Source organism: Xiphophorus hellerii, chromosome 12 (assembly GCF_003331165.1).
Source record: "Xiphophorus hellerii strain 12219 chromosome 12, Xiphophorus_hellerii-4.1, whole genome shotgun sequence".
Taxonomy (NCBI): Eukaryota; Metazoa; Chordata; class Actinopteri; order Cyprinodontiformes; family Poeciliidae; genus Xiphophorus; species Xiphophorus hellerii.
This window is the reverse complement of record NC_045683.1, coordinates 6,817,320-6,837,834: the sequence shown is the minus strand read 5'-3', so window position 1 is coordinate 6,837,834 and position 20,515 is coordinate 6,817,320. Positions and strand designations below refer to the sequence as shown.

The following is a 20,515-nucleotide window of genomic DNA, read 5'->3' as shown; positions in this document are numbered from 1 at the left end:
TAGGAGACATGGCAGGCTGTACAATGTTCTAGCTTGCAGACCATAGAGTTGATAATAAAATAACAAAAGAAATATCCTGAAATAATATTTTATCATCTCAGAATAATTAATACATTATAAACTAAATAAAAACAAAAAGCAACTCTTGCGAGTGGATTTAAATGAAGTATTATGTTTACAGTGTGTTACTAGAATATTAGTAACACACTATGAGGAATGCATGAATAAATAAATAAAATCCCTAAATACGCTAAAAAAAACCTTTTACAATAAAACTTTAGACTATTGTTTAGAAAATACTTTATTGCAACCTGTCCTGGGTCACCAATGAAATGTAATTTTCTTAAGTCCAGCAGGTGGCAGTAAATTTACATGTGAGGTGATTTGCCAACCGTCAACAACGAACGAAGAAGAAGTCAACCGCCGGATATTCAGAGGATCAATATGAAATTAACAATACATTTAGGAGGTTTTTGACTTTAACTTTCAATAATTGCTGGGATTATTACACAGGGACTAAATGGGTGCATATTATTGCGCCATATGTAATCAGACAACATTCTGCGGGAAGAAGAAACACATCTTTGGAAAAAATCACCAAAGCAGACTCAGAGTCGTTCTACTTAAATTTACTGAAAAGGTGAGGAGCTTAAATTAGCACAGTTTGTGCAAAAATGTTGTTTACAATGTGTCGTGTGTTTTTCTATCCTTTTGCATTACCGAATACTACAATAATAATGCTCTAACATGCCAGACCAGTTGCTAATGATGTTAGCTGCTAACCGTGGTATTTATTATCTTTTCGCCTTTTCTCCCCTACTTCTGCGACAAGTTTAAGCTATTATTTAACAGTCGTCCCCAAATGTGACATGACATTCAACACAATAAACTATATCATTGTAATGGAGCTACATTCACTCCTATCTTTAAGACTGGGGTCATTTCAATAATCCATATTAATTTGGATGATTATAGTTTACAGCTATTGCAGAACCCCAGATCTGTGAACAAATAAGTGCTATATAATACTCTGTGTTTAAACTATGAGTTTCACTCTTTATTTGAAAAATACCATGTTTTTCCATACCAGTAGCATTTATTCAGATATTAACAGTGTAATAATGGCATGTGATTTATTTGTGTTGTCAATAGGTAACAGATACTCTTCATAATGAGAGAATTAGTTGCTATATAATGGACTGTTTCTAGATTTTAAGTTCCCAATTGGTCTAAATTCCTAATATTATTTTGGACTTAAGTTTACAACTTAAAAATCATTATATTTTCATAATAACTATTTTTGCTGCATTACATTTCCAATCAAATCGAATATGTTGAGTTTTGAAAAATAAAACTTTCAAAGTCATCAAAATATGATTTTTTCTTTTTCATAATTCAACCATTACAAAGGTAACTTTGAATACCTATTTACCGTTTTGTGTTTTGATTTAACTGTTAAAAAACAACAAGCTAATCCTATTGAAAAATGAAGAATTTAAAAAGTGTTTAATTGGTACAGAGCACTGATTAAAGCCATAATGCCTTTTTGAAGAATTTAAAAAGTGAAAAAGGCATTATGGCTTTAATCAGTGCTCTGTACCAATTAAACACTTTTTAAATTCTTCATTTTTCAATAGGATTAGCTTGTTGTTTTTTAACAGTAATCTTAATTTTCTTCTGTTCCATGACTGTCCCATGATGGCTGTCAGGTCAAAGAAGCTCGACGAACCCTTAAAAGACCCCAAGTGGAAAAGTTTGATTGCACTCAGCACAAGCAGAAGTTCTGGTGCTACTGCTGTGGTCTTGAAGTTGAACGGAACGTCACAGATGACAACATGACAGTGATGTATGGAGGCTTATTGGAGCACATGGCCACGTACGTCTTCTATGGTTAACTTTTGTATTTAAGTTCATTTGTTCTTTTCCTCTGTCTTTTCTACAGATTTTGTCTTTTGTAAAGGAGCAAATAGATTTTTAGTCTGCCCAAATATTTAAACATTTGTAGCATTTTGAAGTTTATATTGGAGAAAATGAACATTTAAAATACATGTAGAGGACTTAACTAACTTCTTTCCAATGTAGAAATCAGGATATATGTAATTTTAAACTGTAACTAGATCTGGGGATGACAAATCATCAAGTCGAAACACTGGGTATTAAAAATCTCAAATACATTTCATTCCAGACGAGAACACAGAAACAGTACTTATAAGTTTTGGTGGGACAACAAGGCTGACCCTAAGCTTAGAGATAGAGTCTTAATCACAGAGGAAGAAACTGAAAGGTAAGACAACAAGTTTGTATGAAAGAAATATGGATTTAAAATCAGTTAAAATCAATTACATTGTTTGGTTCTTTCTAGGTTTAAGGCTGAAGTGGCAAAAGTTTTGGAGTCCTTTGTGGAAAAGGAAGACGAGTATATTAAGCAGGTAATGAAAAAAACATTTTGAGTTGTACTTTTGTTATCTTTCTTGAGATTAAACCAAGAAACATCAGCTGTGTGCTTACATAATGTCATTTGCACACTTTCTTTTTAAATTGATCTTTCTTGAATTAACTTATGCGCTAAAGGTATTTCAGTCTGCACTATGTTGATAGGCAATGAGGCGTGACAGTGTGAAGTGAATGCTAACGAACAGTACTGTTTTTCTGCTTATCTTTCCATGAGTGCAGCAAGCTGATGTTATCCGGGCCCAGGAAAAGCACCGCCAGGAGGTCTTCCAGTGTCTTTTAGAGGTTTGTTTTCCAAAGATGCAGTGGCAGTATCCATCACTGTGGCCTTGGCTGGTATTTTTCTATGTAAAAAGGAAAATCCCTTTATTTTCCAGCTGAATGTTTAGTCATCACAAGAGGTAAACAACATTCACTGAGAGATTATTTATGAGATTGGGTTGCACAGATTTAACTAGCTAGGATTTTAACTTATGCAAGTTGTAATAAACTAAAAGCTATTTGGAAATTCAAGTTGAGACGTGTAATGATGTTGCAGAGTAATTTACCAACTGATTGACATGATATGGAAAGAAATGTTGAGTGGAACTTGCAGGACAGAAAAAAAAGATTAAAAAGCAAAATCAGTTATGAATTTTAACAGTTTCAAGGCAAAATGTAGTAAAGAAATTTAAATAAATGGGTCTAGTCTTTTATTTAATAACTTTATATACTTTAATCCATCTGAACAAATACATGAAATAATTGTAAAGTTTGTTTAAATATTTAAAGCAGCTTAAAAAATATCACTCATCATTTCTCATCAATCTTTGCACAAATATTTTCAATAACTACTAAACTTTCTTCACCGTACCTTCTACCACTTTTCCTATCACTACACATGCAAAAAGCCATGTTTTAATTATTTTTTCCTCTTTTTTTAATTAAACCTTTTCACCTTGTTCCATATTTTATGTTTGGGTTGTAATTTATTTTTGCTTTAGATTTTTTTCACCCTTTGTCAGTTAATTATACACTCTATACATAAAGAAGGTATTAGTCAATGGTTTATTCAAATATATATGGCCCAAAATTGTTTAATGATAACAGAAAACTGAAGTTAAGCATTATTAGATGTAAGATATCCTCTGTGAACCCATGTTGGCTTTTCCTGAATCAATATCAGCCCAATGAAGAGCGGGAGTTATCAAATGGACCCAGCAGCACCGATCCATCGGTGGAGGTTTCTGTCAGGTAACGCTGTGTCGACATAAAATAATAAAGCATTTTATGTTGTCATTGATTTCACTGTGAGTGATGTTTCTGTTTGGGGCTCATCGTCTTGTCTGGGAACCAGTTCTCAGTTTCAGTCTCAAGTGTTGGAGCAGCAGGTTGGGAGCAGGTTTGACCCGATTATTGAGGCGCCCTGGACACTTGCAGGACGAAGCCTGACTTTTATCGGTTATCAGGTAAACTCCCAGCTTTTTTATGAATCTTTGAATGCTTATATGTTTGTATTATTTTTTTCACTAATTTGGTGCAATTCAATAGTTAATCTTTTTTTTTCTCTTTTGCAGGATTCATCAAGCAGTGGAAATGTGCATACGGGTAACTTCTTGTTAATTCTTTTGTTATTCATATTCTTTTGCTTACTTTCACAGTGACTGACTTCTGAGATCCGTCTCCACACAATGTAGTCAAGCACAATTTTGGAAGAATGGACATATTGACCTTATGTTTGACCACAATTTAATCTATTTTTTTCCATTTTCCCTCAAAATTCTATCCTGGTGTATGACGGCTATAGCTTGGCTGAAATTGGGATATCAACAGAAAAATTTCCCCAAACAAAGCAGGAGAACTATAGCAACATGACAGAAAATATTTGGTGTTGAAATGTCTCCACATGAACGAAATTCTGCAACAGAGCTATGTATCTACAAATTCCTGTAAACCTCATTAATCTGAAGCAATGTTGTAAAGAAAAGTGACTCAACATTCCTGCACAGAGGCTGATACAAAAATGGCAGCTTTAAATTGGGCGGGCGCACAAGCTTTTGAATCATTGATTTTCATTTTTTGACAATGAGAAAAACGTTATTTTTGTCTTGACTGTATGTTCTGACTTATCTATTTTTAATTTAATGTTTTGCTCTTCTCACATGGTGTGTTGTTTCTCTAATAGGTTTGAGTGTAGCTCAACAGCTCAGCATTGCATTGTGTGTGTTGCAGGAGCCGTTCCACCTTGGCTCCAAGAAGATCCACTAGAGGGGCCGTCTGGAGCAGGGGCACAGGCTGAGATCGGCCCGTCACTCCAGGAGTTCCTCAAGCAAAGTATTAGCCGTGTTATGTCTTAGCACTTGCATTGTTTGCTGTACTAAGACCAACTAGTTATTCATTCAGATTTATGAGTTACTTTTGTTCTCTAAACAGTTTAACTGCATACTCCAGATACATCAAACTACTGTGTAACAAAAGGTTCATTATCTGTCTTTTTTCCAGAGGAGCAAGAAAAACTAAGGAAACTTCCTCCGAATAGAGTGGGAGCCAACTTTGATCACAGCTCTCATACAGACGCCAACTGGCTTCCCTCTTTTGGTAGAGTGTGGAACAGTGGCCGGCGCTGGCAGTCCAGGTAAGAGCCACAATGGGAAAAGAATTGCCACTTCAGAAGAACATTGGAGATATTTTTAGGGAAAATAAGAAACCATTTGGTAAAGCTGTATTAGTTATAAGTAAGAACATTTAGTTCCTTCAATTTGGAGGTCCAGACAATTGTCACAACGAACAATTGAAAGCAATACAGTTATATTCATAATAATAGCAGTGTGTTTAAAGAGGTGAGTAAACCTCAAAATTCTTCAAATAAATTGTGTTTTAATGAACACAAATGCATTTGGGATACTTCACATTCTATTTCAAATCAAAAAAGTGGAAAAAGTAATTGAATATTACAATATTTTACAGAAAGTCATGTTAAAAAATAGCAGTTTTGACATCTTTCTTTACAAACTCAAAAATAAACTAAGAAATGCTGGAAGATTCATCTTTCTTTAGAATCATAAACTAATGTTTAGTTGCATAACCATGGTTTCTGATAACTGCGTCACATCTGTGGTACATGGAGTCAGCCATGTTTTTACAAGTGGATACTGTGTAGCTGGTGAATCCTTTGCTGTCATCAGTGGTCATATGGCCGTTCATAAATAAGCACAGACTGTTGTGTTTTGCAATATGCTTATATGGTGAGTGTGTTATAGCATTGCTTAGTGCTACAATTGTGATTAAAACAAATAATTATTTATTTTCTTTAATTCCTGTTCCTTTGGTATATAATAATCAATTGTCATTTTACATGAAGCTGTAGTTCTAATGAGTCAATTGTTAGTTTTCACGCTCAAGCGTTGAAGACGTCATATTTCTAATTTACATTCCACCCATGATGTTTGATGTTAGTGTGATTTAATACAAGCTGCCTCTAAGCTCTGTGAGATGGATACATATGCAACATGTTTTTAAATAGATAATGAGGAACACTGCATTAAGTTTTTCTTCAACAGCTTAATGTTTTACTCAGAATCTGCTGGTCTTACGTAAATCAGCTGACAAGATGCTGAAAACCTGATTCTTACAGTCTAAGGAAGAGTTCAAGTTTACATTGTCTAATCCAGCCTCAGCTTAAGGAACCTTAAAGTCTACACTGTTATGAATTTATTATTTTTTGTCCCCAACAGACACCAATTCAGACAAGAGGAGGGGCAGAAGAATAAACAGAAGAGGAAGCGGGAACATGCCACCAGCGGATCAAAAACAACAAAACCAGCCAAACAGCCGCCCAGTTCTGATATTTAAAACTTGATTCCATGCATTAGTACTAAGGTTTGGAATTATGTTTTTATGTGTTAAATTGGTTTTTATGCAGAATTTTTGTGAAGCTTTCTTGCAGTGTAGAAACCAATAAAACACTCCACCATTAATGAGGACATGTACCCTCTTGTGCTGTATAGTTACAATTTACATAACGAAAAGCCTGAGGAAGGTTAATTTTGTTAGTATTGAAATTGCATTTGAAAGTTCATTTTATGTTAACAGAAGTTGTGCCTCATGCTTTGTTAGGCTCTTGCTTTGCCCTACAGTTAACAGAAAACATTGTTTTAAGGTATTTTTATTCCAGTGAACAGCAGGGGGCGTGAACAATCCAAATGAGACTGCATGTTAAAAAGTTAACAAGATATCAGTCCTGTTTTTATTATGAATGCAGCTTTACCTTTTTTAGCATATGTTTTCTATTTGGCCAGGCTGTAACCCTATAAATGATGAGCTTTCACCCCCGTTTTCAGATCATGTTATGGAAAGAATTACGAGAAAAGTGGAGCAAAGGCAAATGGGTCACTTGTAGATGAATGACTGCTTTTGAATATGCAGTGTGTGGTGTTCCACTTCCCTATGCTAAAAAAATACAGCAAGCAGCCTTTTAAAGTCATCTTAACCTGTCAAGAAGGAAGTTGTTTTTGTGTCACATTTTCAGTAAAGTAAAAACACATTTCGAAATGTAAAAAAGACAAATGAAAAGAAATCATATTGGAGTTTCTTAGGATATTTGTAAGCATAGGGTTTATATATATAGTCTGATTTTCTGTTTAGAAATAAAAGTAATTTTTTCACAGTGACATTTCAAATGTGGTTCCACTTCAAGCTAGAGTATTCTACTGGGTACGGTAATTTGGAGCAGGAGGGCTCTGTTCAGTATTTTGTTTCTTGAACTGCGCTCTTCTGGTCAGAGATCTCAGAAGTTATTCATGTTTTCGGGCCTTGTCTTTTCATAACTTCTCTTTGAGCTTCTCTTGACCTTCTCATATTCCTTTGTTATGTTGCTGCTGCTTTGTAGTGCTACGTCTCTCACGACTGCCCTCTTTTCTACTTTGTCCACAACCACAATGTCCAATGGGTGAACCATTACCTGTTAGTGTAGTTTTGGACTTCAGGGATCTGACCTTTATCATTCGATGCTAGTCTCTAGACGGTATATCCCACTTTGACTGCATTTGACACAGGTACACCTGTTCAATTCTGTTACCAAGAATAGCAACTCAATACATTTAAGCATGCAAATGTGATAAAGATGACTTACTGAATTTACAACCAACCATCATTAAATTTTATTACCATAGAAACAGCTGACTTTGAATATGTAATGGCTGTTAGTGTTAGATGGGCTGGTCTAAGTATTTCAGAAACTGCAGATTTCCTGAGATTGCACCATCCTACCTTGTATCACCAACTCATACTGGCAGCAGTGTGGTAATAGCCACTGCCAGTGGAGAAATATTTTCTTGACACACTTTGAAGCCTTTTAATATCAATCAAGTATAGTCTAAACATCACAGTCAACCAAGGTTTGTTGTAAACCATACCAAAACCCTTTATAAACACAGTGTACCTATCTTTAATTGGTACCTCCAGCCAGCTAATCTGACATGTTAAAGTGCTAAAATCTTGAACTAATTTGTTAAGAACAGTGAGTTCACCATAATCCAGTGGCCTACACAGTGACCAGACCGGAAATGCTCAGATGATTCTGTGGTCTTTGGGTGTTTCAGAGATGTGTATAAATACATATGTGTACCTGGAAAACAGTCTGGACTGGAGATGCAACAGTAAAGCTGTCTACAAGAAGGAACAGAGCATAGTTTAATTCTTGTAGAAGCTTAAGAATTTCAGTATTTGCAGTAAAATACGTCTCATGAGCGTCTTCAGAGGCTGCTTTAGACTCACTGTGTTACAGACACAGTTCCTTCCTGCCCACAGCTGTCAGCATCTACAATTGTTTGAAGAAAGTTGTATGAGGAGTTACAACATTTAAATTCCCTCTGGGCATAATAAAGTATTTTATTATAGAGCACCTTTACGGTTTGGCGAATGTGCAAGTGAAAAATGTGCGAGGAATATTTGGGACACCTTGCTGAATCTATGTTACTAATAGTTAAGGCAGTTATGAAAGCAACATGGAGTCTAACATGATACCAGCAAGATATACCTCAGTGATTCTTGAGAAGAGGAACAAAACAGATCCTATGGATAAAGCACAAAATTTGAATAAAATATACACAAAATATAATTTTTTCAAATATCTGACTAAACTAACCTGGGCCATGTGAGCACAACAATGTATGTTCCTGATGTTTGCTGAATATTTTTTATTTTAAACATTGTAGTAGGAAGATGGTGTCTTTAAAATCCTTTATCCTGAAGCAGAACTCAATACATTATAATAGTTTAAAACAATTAAAGGAATACTAAGATAATATATTATGACAATTAAGTATAAGTATTCAAATAAATAATTCTAAAAGTATCAATAAATTGAAATGAAACATAATTTTTATATATTTTCCAACTCAATTGAAATTTGTCCCAAGTTTTTGTCAACACCATCAGACATAAAAAGAATGCAAAAAGATCAGGCATTATTGGGAGCATCAAAACTTCTGAGGACCCCATGGCCTCTTCCTTTCTCTTCCTTTGCTAAGAGGGCTAAGCAGCTCTGGTAAGCTTATGTTATTCTTTAGTTTTTTCTTCTGTTTTATTCCTAAGTTGCTCGTCACAACCATGATGTGTCAACACCATAACTGACAATTTACAAAACTTTGATGAAATTTTGTGAAATAAATGCTTAATTTTAGTGTACTGTAAAGCTCCTGATGAGCTACAATATGGCCTCCTTCAGAATAACATCATATAAATTAAGGTAGTTTGGCATTTTGTCAATTTCGTCAGACGTCAACTCCATCAGAGTTTTTAACTGACAGTGTGACTCTTTCAGTGATAGTGTTGACAAATCTCACTTACATGTGCAGTTAATTCATTTTAATGTATTTTACATAAATGGCATTACTTCACATGTATCAAGTATTTCATTTTACTCACTAGTTTGTCACCACCCTCAGTTCTGTGTCAACTCCATCATGCACTGTCAACTCTGTCAGATGGACTTTATGTTGTTTCTGGTTTTAAATAATATTTCTTTTGTTTCTTGAGAAGCATTTGTCTGTAAAACTGAGTAAAAATATCACTAATAGGGTCATTAAAAAAATAATTTTATATTTATTTTTGTCAGATGGTGTTGACAAAGTTCTGGGTCAGATCCATTAAAAATGTAATTTTCAAAAAAATGTGGCACCTGCACCTTAGCATCTTTACATTTCCAAAACATTATTTGTCATATTTGTATACATAAGCTTGAGGAATAATAATAATTTTTAAAAATTGGGAAAATTTAAACCCAGCTTGAGGAGTAATAAAATTAAATTGGGAAAATTTAAACCCATTTTGTCCCACTTCTCTAGCATCACTGACCTAATAAAGTGGTCACGTCTGGTTGAGCTGCTTGGCAGCTGTAACTAGGCATTTGACACCAGGTTGTTTGTAAATAATGCTAATAAAAAACTAGGAATTAAAACAATGAGCTTGTCAAGAGTTTAATGAGACAGATGAATGAATGGATTTAGAGCAGAAAACGTAGAGACTTCTATTTCAAGTCGTGCTTGCAGACCTTTCTCTTTTATCTTTTCCTTCACATGGCAGAAGAAAATAAAGCCCCAGTGTGCTAACATGGGCGTGGAATCACTTCTGCTGCAAGGCACTATAGGGATACATGTAGCTGATCTATTCTTAGCTCTGTGAAAACATGGCTCTCCCTAATTCAGTGCAAATGGGAGGAAAAGAAGGGGATTACCACTCAGTTTGATACAGTGAACGGTCACTGTCAGTGTGGCTGTAAGATATTTGTACGTTTAGGCCACGTATCGTTGCCGATTAACTGTCTCGTCCTTCCTTATATGCAGTAGGTAAATGTTAAATATCAAAGGACTTAGTGTGTATCGAGGGTTCAGCACAAAAGCCCTCCTGGCTTTAAAGACTGGGAGGGGAGAAACGCACGTGTAGTGGGTGGAGGTTTAACTAATCGACAAGCCAATCAAAGAGCAGTATTTTTGAATAAATCTGCATGTTTTAAAAAATTGGTAGTGGCTGAATGTTGATTGGGTCAAAGGACCATAAGCAGCCAATCGGATAAATGGCAAAAGCCCAGCTGGCCGGTAAGTCCCGCCTTCCGCGTAGTTGTCAGCGAACCCCGGAAATGTACCTTAAAGAGACAGGAGAAATTTCAGGCTAAGGTTACAACAAGGAAAACAGCTGCGAATACCCACACAAAACAAGAAGACACAGATATAGAGGAATGGACGTAGCTTCGTAAAGCAGCAAGCGACTTGTGTGAGAGGACGAGACTGAATGTATTCGAGTATTTTGAGCCGTCACCTCCGCTGCTGAGACGGCTAACTTCTGGCTTCGATTTTCAAGTGGCAACGTTGACGCTGCAGCCAGCAGGGCAGAGATAACAAAAAGGCCAAACTCCGAGACGACAGGAATGCGTCAGTCTTGACTGTCTGGGCTGTGTTTCGTTTCCTGCGTCCACCTTTATTTGGGAGGTTTGTAACCCCATAATCATCATCATGTTCTTTTTTTTTTGGTAGCCATTTATAACTGCATTATATGAAGCTTTTAGAGTGGCTGTTGGGAAATAAGACAAAAGCTTTTTGTTTTCAACTTGTAATATAGCTCGTTCCGACTGAAATTCTTCCCCTGTTTATCATCCAGGTTGTCACAGACATCATTCTTAAGAATCAGGTGAAAGAATGACTGGCATCCAGCCAGAGACAGCTGATAACCTAAGAGTAGTTTGCAGGATTAAGAAAGGGGGCGTTCCCCTGCTTTGTCTGTTTTCTCTGCACTTTTTTTATTCGTCTGCATGCACCCTTTGCTGCTATTGATAAAGAAGTGTTAGTCAAAATGTCAGTATCTTTCTCTTGGGTGGTGCATTTGTCATGGGAACGCTTGTGTTGATGCATATGCTTTATTTTAATCTTTATACACTCTTGGGTTGTGCATCTGGAGACTAAGCAAATAGGGAAATATCAACAAGCCATGCAAAATAACTGTAAGACAATGCCTCAAGCTAAGCAAGGGAGTTGATGATGATGATGATGAATGTAAAGTGTGCAGGTGACTAGCACAGCAGTAGGTGTATTCTTCCCTTTGATTGCACTTGGGAGCTTTGTTGCATCATGCACTGCACAGGCTGCACAGGCATTGTTTCTAAAAAAAATCTAGCATTTGCTAGGATTTTATTGCATTATTGGATATCTTATCTCCAATGCACTGCCTCCATTTATACTGATAAGAATGGGTGGATTGCACTTACTTACACATTATGCACATGTGCTTGCAGACTCACACTGCCTCACCTTTATTGCACACGTGCATGTGGGAATCCTGCAGCTGCCTCACATTCATGCAACCGTAGAGCTATTCATATTTCACACATTCATGCAACCGTAGAGCTATTCATATTTCACACGCATATTAACATAGTGCACACATCCACATTGCAGCAGCTTTGCACGAAGAGCCCACCCCCACCTCATTCTCCCTCTCTCTGTCTGGGAGAAAGCAGTGGGCTTTGTCCTCAGCTGAGCGTGACGTCATGCAGATATTTGCTGTAACCAACCCTGAAGGCATTGTACATGTTGTTCAGGAGGCCTGGGCCTGGGCTTGTCCTGTGCAAAAACACACACCCAGGAAAGAAACCATAATTGATTCTTGGACGATGCTGCAGGTGAAGATGGTGGAATTTAAAAAATGCAGTCATTTTAAAGTGGTAGAAAGGACAGCAAGATCAGTCACTGTACAAGTTATTGTGAAACTCTGTTGGATGAAAAGAAAGCAAAAACTGCTGTGTTTGTGTACTTTATTGTTCAGCCTGAAGGAGCTGAATTGTATGCTTTTATACAAACAAATCAGTAAAGAACACTGGGTTTTTTAACCCAGTGTTCTTTCCATACTGTTCATGAGGGACCTACTGTGTGCCTTTTCATCTTCATATATGGAACCACCAGTGTCTAGTTAGGCTGTTTAGAGGATTAATGTAATATGATTAGCATGAAACTTACTTGAGGTAGTAGCAATAAAAGCTGAGATTTTTCCTTGATTCTACCTAAACACAACAACAGCCTGCCGATGCATTATGTACCTTGCCTGCAGCTCAGTTACAGTTTCCAGTTTTATTCATAGGCAGGTCAACTGATAATCTGAGACACTTAAGGCACACCATTCATCTTGTCATTTGTGTGTTCACCCTGTCTTTCAGCAAACAGAGTTCATCTCATGTGTAATTGTGTTCTGATCGCATGGTTACGGTTCATGGCTGTAGCATTCTTTTTCCTAACTGGTGGTGCTTTGTGAAGTGTGGTGGATACTAAACGCTTTGAGCTGATGAGTGCTTGTCGTCAGCCCTCCAATGAATGTCTACAGGATTTTATGTCAGAGATTACAGATGATTATGTAGGTTGGATCCAATACTTGGCACGGCTCTGGGGCTATATTGATATCTAATGCTGTATGTGTGGCTGTATCTGAATGCTGCTATTATAGAATCAAAATTACTTTTTGTCAGATTTGACTAATAAAAATGATTATTTTAAAGGTACAAGAAATGGAACAAGAATAAATATGGTTGTTTAAGTATTAACATTACTTTTTTCATAACTTTCAGCTCACTGAAAATGCACACTATAGTTTAGTTTCCTTAACTCAACTTATCTTTTTTAACATTTTAAATAAACTGGTACATGTGAAGCTTTAATTATTTTAAACCGTGTGTATGGTTAGCTTAATTTTTTTCTCTGGCTTATTATTAAATCTCTGGCAGCTTATTTAAAAAGCAGAATATGTCCTGAAAACCAACAGTTTTCCTAAATCTGTAACTCAATTCTCTGTAGTGTTCATTGAATTCTTTTATACAAGTAGCTGGACATACTGTACTCTAAAGATGTTTAAATTAAAGAAGTTTCATTGGTGTTTCCCTGTGTTTTTAAACCCACGTATTGAAGGAATATTCATAGTCAGACATTCATACATGTAATGTTATTTATCAACCATTTTCTTTACAAAATATGTTAAGTATTTCAGATGTTTTAGTTTCAGATTTCCAAGGCAGCTCAGACATTAAATCCTCCTAATTTGCCCTTATCATGTTAAATTAAGCCATTTTGACATGTTTTTTTTTCTTCTTTTAAGCTCTTTGTCTCAGCTCAGTCTCCAGTGGCTAGATGCCTTTTTTATTAACTGGACTTAAATCTCAACTGACATTAAGAGGAGATGGCAAGATGACTGCATCACTTGCTGAATTAATCAGCATGGTCTGACATTACAGCCTGAGAAACAAAGATCTACAATATCCAGCTACCCATGGCTGTCTTCTTAGACTAGCAGAACTTGGGCATGTTGTTCTGAAAAGTTGAAAGGCATTTTCTAAAACATGCAAAGAGGTTCCTGGTATGCAATTTTACAGAAATAAATCCCATATTAGATTATAGTCAGTTTTTATATTCTCATGATGACTTCTGTAATAATTTTTTACCTTCTAAAGAAAGAAACACCTTGACTGCATTCGGGTTGTCTGGATCTCTTGCTTTGCAATGCCAAAGTCTCGTTTAAGAAGAGTAGGTGGGATGTTGCTTGTGGCCCAAAAAACAAATTTTGTGTCTGTTTTAAAGCTGTAGCATCAAGACTCTGGAATGTTGGTACTGTTGTTGTATATAAGAAACAGTTAAATACTTTACTTTTTAAGCAGACAGTTAGTTTGACATTGGTTTTATTGATTTTGTTGTTAGTTTGCCTTTAATATTTTGTGTTTCAAATGCATTGTAATTCACCATAAAATTCCATATCTGTTGTGTGGAAATACAGTTTATTCTTGAAGATTTCATTTACTTGATCAAATCTTACAAATGTTATGCCGTGTTAAGTTAATAGTCTTTCATGTTTTGCCCTTAAGCCACTTATTAAAACAGAATGATGGTATCTTGTTACAAAAATGTTAAAGGTCAATCTAATTGTGAGATAATCGTGTTCTACCAAAACCTGTGTCTGGTTGTTATTCAGAGCTTTTAATCAAAAGTGACGAGCACTGTAACTGCAGTTGCTTAGAAAATATAACTAGAAAGTGGTTATTTACTGTACTTTCCTGGATAATTATTAATCATAAAATATTAAGATTCACAGTTTTAGCAGAATTAGGTGGTAGTGATAATTATAATTTGAAATCTACTGCAGTTTTCAGTTTTTGGTCAATTCTAATAATGTCTTCAGGTCTTCAGTTTATTATGATGGGATAGGAAGATCTGTGGTTCACTGTTTAGTGTGGAAGCATTTTGTGAAGGTTTTCTCAGACTACTCCTAACTGCCCATTTGCATGTTTGAGCCACCACTTAGAAGATCCTGTGGTCAGTCGTTTTGGTAATCTTTTCTCTTTTTGTTTGAGATAACTCATTACTGCACAGTCTGTGTACACTCTTCATTGCAAGATAAACTCATAAGTTCCAGTGTTTCAAGTTATTTCCTTTTGTTTGTGTCTCTGAGGTAAAATTACCCTTAGTCAATCTTTTGTCATTGTATTTTACATTATGCTCAGTTTTAGTGGATATAAACTCATAGGTTGGTTTTTTTTAAGTGCTATTGAAGAACACATGTGGTGCGTTACTTTCTGTAGAGCCTTTTATATTTTTAAATAGCTTCTCTATATGTGCCAGAATTAATTAGTAGTTATTGGAAGGTACAAATCTCTGTATTATGTAGGTCAGCAGAGAGCTCATCATACTAAGACTTGTTCACTCAGCCTCTTTCCTGTCACTGTTTTGGTCTCTATACATGTTGACTTTTTTCTTTTATGCTGTCACATGCTCCATTTTTCAGTATTGTATATTTCTGATTCTCACTGTGGCAAACATTAGCTTAATAAAAAAGCTTGACTCTTTGCATAAATAGCTTGTTACTCCATGTGTTTTGAATCAAAAACACATTTGTGACCTTAAAGTAAGAGAACTGAAACTGTGTGTACAAATGTTTCCAGTGTAACTGCAGTTCTCTGTGGAGACTTTGCTGCCAGATCAAACACTGATATTTTTAACCAAAACACACAGTAAGAACTGGAAGAAGCACTTATGGTGGCTGATATAGTGTTCCATTTCTGTACCTCTGATTCTGCAATTTGGATCTGAGCATGATGTCTGGTCCAACTAAGCTATGATTCAAGGACAAAACCTAATTGGATTTGCAAATTAACATGGCTAGGTTAACTACTGTTAGGAATACAAGCTATTAAAAAATAGCAAAGATAGAATACAAGCTATTAAAACAAGCTATTAAAAAATTTTCTCTGAATTTTTGTATTAAGAACTTTTGCAGCAACATGTTCACGAAATGAGATTGTACAGGGAACCACCCACCTATTCGCGGTTCAGTAATTGAAGATTCACCTACTTGTGGATTTGTCTGTGGGACATAACTCTATATTTCATAGAGCATATTACTAAGCCTTGTGGATACCGTGGGTCCACTTAATAGCAATGTGTGTGTGAAAGATTTAATAAAAATTTGTTGCAACTGCAAATAAACTAAACTCTTATTTTCTGATACCATCACTGGCGTGTACATGCAAGTTAGTTATGGTTGATTACACATTATGTGAGATGCTGCTCATTTTCCAGCTCAAAATTCTTACTTTTTTGACCCTTTCAGTTAATTTTTCCAACTTGAAAAATTTCTTATTAAAAATGAAATGCTTAACCCATCAAGCTGTACTGATGGATAAGAACTTTCTTTTTTGAATTCCTTGTTTATGTTTTTAAAATGTCTTCTAGTATGACGGTACTTGGAAGTATTGTTATTTGAGCCTATACCAGTTTGAGAACTGGCATAGGCTTTAAGTTTTGTCATAGGATACACTGATCTCCCTGATTCGCTTTAATTGACTACTGACAGTTAAAGTGAATAAGACTGATTATCTGTTCTTTGTAGCAACTGTGGTTGTGTTGGATATATTTGGTGGCAAGTGGAAAAACACTCAATTTGATATAGATGAGGAAAAAAATGTGCAAGCCAAATTGTGATTGCTGGATGATTTTACATCTACCTTTCACAATGCACAAATGCTGTATTTTTTATATGAGGCTCAACAGCCTGAGATTAGTCAAGGTGGCAATACTGATAGTAATGAAGTAGTCAGATTCAACCTTTGATGAATTTATGTCTTTTGAGTATGCCTATGGAAGCATGGGAAGTCCTGAAAGATCTTCAGGGTATTTCTCTCTCTTCATTTGCATGCTAATTACTGCACTACATCAGTGTGTGTGCATTTTAAAGGCTGTTGTGTGTATGTGACTTGTTTCCCCACTGTGTGTCATCAGAAACAGGAAACTGCATTGTTGTTCTGCTGTTGTTTAAGATGTGACGTAAGATGCAGGGGATATGGAGACAACTATTTAGGGGTAAAGAAGAAAGTGGCAGGGAATGTGTGGAAATTGTGAGGGAATTATAGGCATCACAGGTGCAGACAGATGTGAGTCAAACAAATTTGGCTCAATTTTGGTTTTCACAATCTTATCTTGTTGTCTCTACAGTATATGTGGCTATTTTAGTATACAAGACTCATGACGTTACATCGTTTACCACCAAAGTGAACGATAACATTGAGTAATAGCTCAATACCAGCTTCACATTTAAAACTGTTGGCTTCTTGCGAGGCTTCCTGTATTAAAGTCTTTAGCTCTTTATTCACAGTAGCTCCATATCCATTTTGAGTTTGGTACTTGTCACCTTTATGATTCACTCTGACATTGTACTCACTATGGCTTTTTATGATGCATTTCTTTGAAACATTATCTTGTTAAATATACAGACATTCATATGACTACAGCTGCTATTTGACCTACTCGCTCACACCCTAAAAGATAAACTTAGGAACAACTGGCACTTGCACTGCTAATTAGCAAAGTAAGTCTGTTTTTCCAACAGACATAAATGACTCGACAAGAAAAAGGTACACATCTAAAAGTTAAACACCTGAAAGTATGTAATCACTAACAAGCTGTAAGTAACATAATATACATAATATGGTTTATTTCATGTACTGAAAACGTATGCTCACAAATTAGTTTATCCAAATCAACATCTAGCATTGAGACTCTAATAACTTATCGTTGTCTCACTTTCCTGGTTCAAATTAAGCAAAAAATCCTGCCCTGTTTTCCTGGATGTAGTGCAAAGTAGGTGTGGGTTCAATATGGATTGGTTTTGGTGAAGATTAGAAATTAGTGTTTGGGGTATCCAGGGGTGCCCAAAGTCGGTCCTCGAGGGTCGGCATCCTGCATGTTTTGGTTCTCTCCCTGGTTTAACACACCTGGATCAAATGATTTCTCATTAGAAGGCCTAAGAAGAACATTGACAAGCTGAAAAGATTGTTGGTGCCACCAGGGAGAGAACTAAAATATGCAGAATGCCGGCCCTCGAGGACCGACTTTGGGCACCCCTGGGTAGGCAGTTGACAGTGAATGGACATCTCCTTCAGTGACCTAATGGGATTGCTGAGCAACCTTCTCATTGTAAGTTAAACTGACCTCAGGATTAACCCCCGTCAGACCTTTAGTTGACCTCTATTTTTAAATACCAAGCCCAAAATGGATCAGTGGCCATGCATGTTGGAGTCTACAGACATGCATATATTATTTAATTATAATGAAATATTAGAAAAACTACAATACACAGCATCATTGTAAAATCCCATATTTAATTCACTCTTCTGCATCTGTCAGTACAATGCTTGGGACACTTTCAATGTGACTCATCATTGTCTTCTGCTCCTAGCACATTTGGGTGTAGAAAACTAATCTGGAGAAAAGTGAACTCATCTGGTTGGAGAAACATATTATTGTCATGCAGTTCGAATCCATTAATCTATGTAATTGCCCAGCTTCACTATAGACGCAACCGTTCTTTGCAACATTTCACTCTATAGCCCTCCCAGAAATGTAGTTGTTAATGAGCTTTAACTCTTCTTGTAATATTTCTGATTATCCACTTTAGTTGGTAATCCTCTCTACTGTCCACTTTTCCATCAGTTGGATTGCTTGGTGAAACGGTGACTATGTGTTGGCAAGACATTGGGCAAGTACTTAAGACTTAATTTTTTCCCCCTTCTCTATCTAAATATCTATTTGGAACATAAGCAAAAGCAATGTGGCACAATCATACAATGCAAGAGTTCCCCTAGCATGAAATTACAGAGCACTAGAAATAGGTGAAAAGAGAAGCAGCTGAATGTAAAGTGAAGGATTGAGGACTGAGAGGGAAAAGAGATGAGGTGGAGGGAGAGAGAGAGAGAGCTTTATTTCCTGTCCTCCATGAATAGGCAGCATATTTTTCTGGAACATTCCTCTGAGCTGGCCGGGCCTGTCACCAAGAATCGGGCTGCCACACTTTTTCCCCATCTCCACATTTCCCCTAACTGCAATTTTTGTGTTACTGGATATTGTACATAAGTCACTTCTTGATTGTTTTTCTTCTACACTGTTTGGTTCCTTTAGTTGTTTTAAAGAGCTCTTATCAGAGAGGAAAGTGGGGAAAAAAAAGTCTTGCAATTAATATTAAACGTAGGCTGTGAAAGTCACGTAACTCTTGTGGTAAATAGTTACGAGTCATAAATTAGATTTAAGTAAAATAAGATCAAGTGGATTGCATAAAACTTTTTAAATGTTAGGGAATTTATTCATAGCAGCACATTGCATGACACTACAGGATATACAGAAGACAAGTTTCTAAATTTGCAAAATCAAACTGTCTTGTAGTATCATATCACTGTGAATTAATTGATTGCTGTGTGAAAATTGTCACACAAGTGGAAGCAGTGTTATCGGGTTTATCTGGGTTGATTTTGGCTCATTTTTACACAAAATGTCTAATTTGGGCAAATTAAACAGTTTATTTTGCATCCAGATTAGTGCTGAAATCTAGCAGAGATCAAGAGTACATTAAACAAGATTAGCTGAGTCTTTGCATATTTATCACTTGTACCTTCAACCTGTTCTTACCTTCACCAGATCCAGGCAGTCATCACTAGATATTATTAATATATGTATTCAGTTTAGGCTTATATAACTCAATGAGTAATGGGGGTAACCTTAATGTGTTTGCAATGTCAATCAGAATTTGGAAACACTCATCATGGTTATATGTTTGACATTATTATTATTTGTTCATGTTTATTCATTTCATGTATTAGTTTAATTTAAATATAGCATTTATAATATGCTGCTTTAATCAGCATATTAAAGCAAATTAGCATAGTAAAACTAGCAAAGCTAAGCTTAATTAGATCTCTGACTGCAGAGTGGTAGCAAAATGCTTGCAGTCTTGGTATGTGTGGAATATGCATGAACCAACACTTATGGGATACTTGTCATTCCTTGGCTGCATTAAAACTTAATTCATGACAACAGTTGAGGGGTTAGGCATAGTCCACAAATTTTTGTTTGGATTGATATCTAGACTGTGGGAAGCCAGTACAGCAACTTTTCTGTACTGGCTTCATACAGATATTTCGTAATTTGGCTATGAAATACATCCGTGGTTATGAAACCATATATATTATTTTCTTTAGGATTATTTTCTTGTTGTAGCCCAAAATGAATTTGACAGTGGAAAGAAAATAATTAAATACAATCCTGATCTATGATGGTTCTTGGGTTGTTCAATTCTCTGTGAGGGCAGATTTTTGGCTCTTCTTCTAGACCAGGAGTTTTCAAATACAGACTTTAAGCCTTTGTGTCCTGCAACTTTTAGATGTCTCTGGTCCAATACACCAGAATCCAATGGCTAGAGTATGAAGTCGAGTCATCGGACCTTCAACACAGATGCGTCTATGTGCTGAAGCCATGCATCCAAAAGTTGCAGGATATTGGCCCTGTAGAGCTTTATTTGAAGACCCTTGTTTGAGACCAAACAGGGGTCTCAAACAGACATCTGTTTTTATGTACGTGTTTAAGGCGATCTTCAAACTTACAGTTGTTTCTAAAGACTTTCTAAACTTATACAAGTCTAAAATCGCCTCCTTAGATTTTTACTGATTACCTCAGACCTCTACAAATGTTGTTAAAAGAGATTACAATGGGTGGGTAACAGCATGCAGGAACTT

At 36.1% G+C, this 20,515-nt stretch overlaps 2 protein-coding genes across 3 annotated transcripts in view; both read left to right on the top strand.

Annotated features, from left to right (window-relative positions):
- The first annotated feature begins 386 nt into the window (after positions 1-386).
- Positions 387-7,100, top strand: cenatac (centrosomal AT-AC splicing factor). The gene is made up of 11 exons (XM_032579517.1): positions 387-640; positions 1,710-1,876; positions 2,186-2,284; positions 2,363-2,429; positions 2,674-2,736; positions 3,617-3,684; positions 3,788-3,899; positions 4,008-4,038; positions 4,663-4,764; positions 4,933-5,065; positions 6,165-7,100. Exons 1-11 carry the CDS (start codon positions 521-523, stop codon positions 6,280-6,282), a joined length of 1,080 nt encoding a protein of 359 aa, XP_032435408.1. The 5' UTR covers positions 387-520; the 3' UTR covers positions 6,283-7,100.
- Positions 7,101-10,563: 3,463 nt separating this feature from the next.
- atosb (atos homolog b) overlaps positions 10,564-20,515 on the top strand; it is a 30,228-nt gene continuing 20,276 nt past the window's right edge. For both annotated transcript variants that reach the window (XM_032578720.1, XM_032578719.1), the window contains exon 1: positions 10,564-10,916. The gene's annotated coding sequence lies outside the window, so the exon portion shown is untranslated. The remainder of the gene's footprint in view (positions 10,917-20,515) is intronic.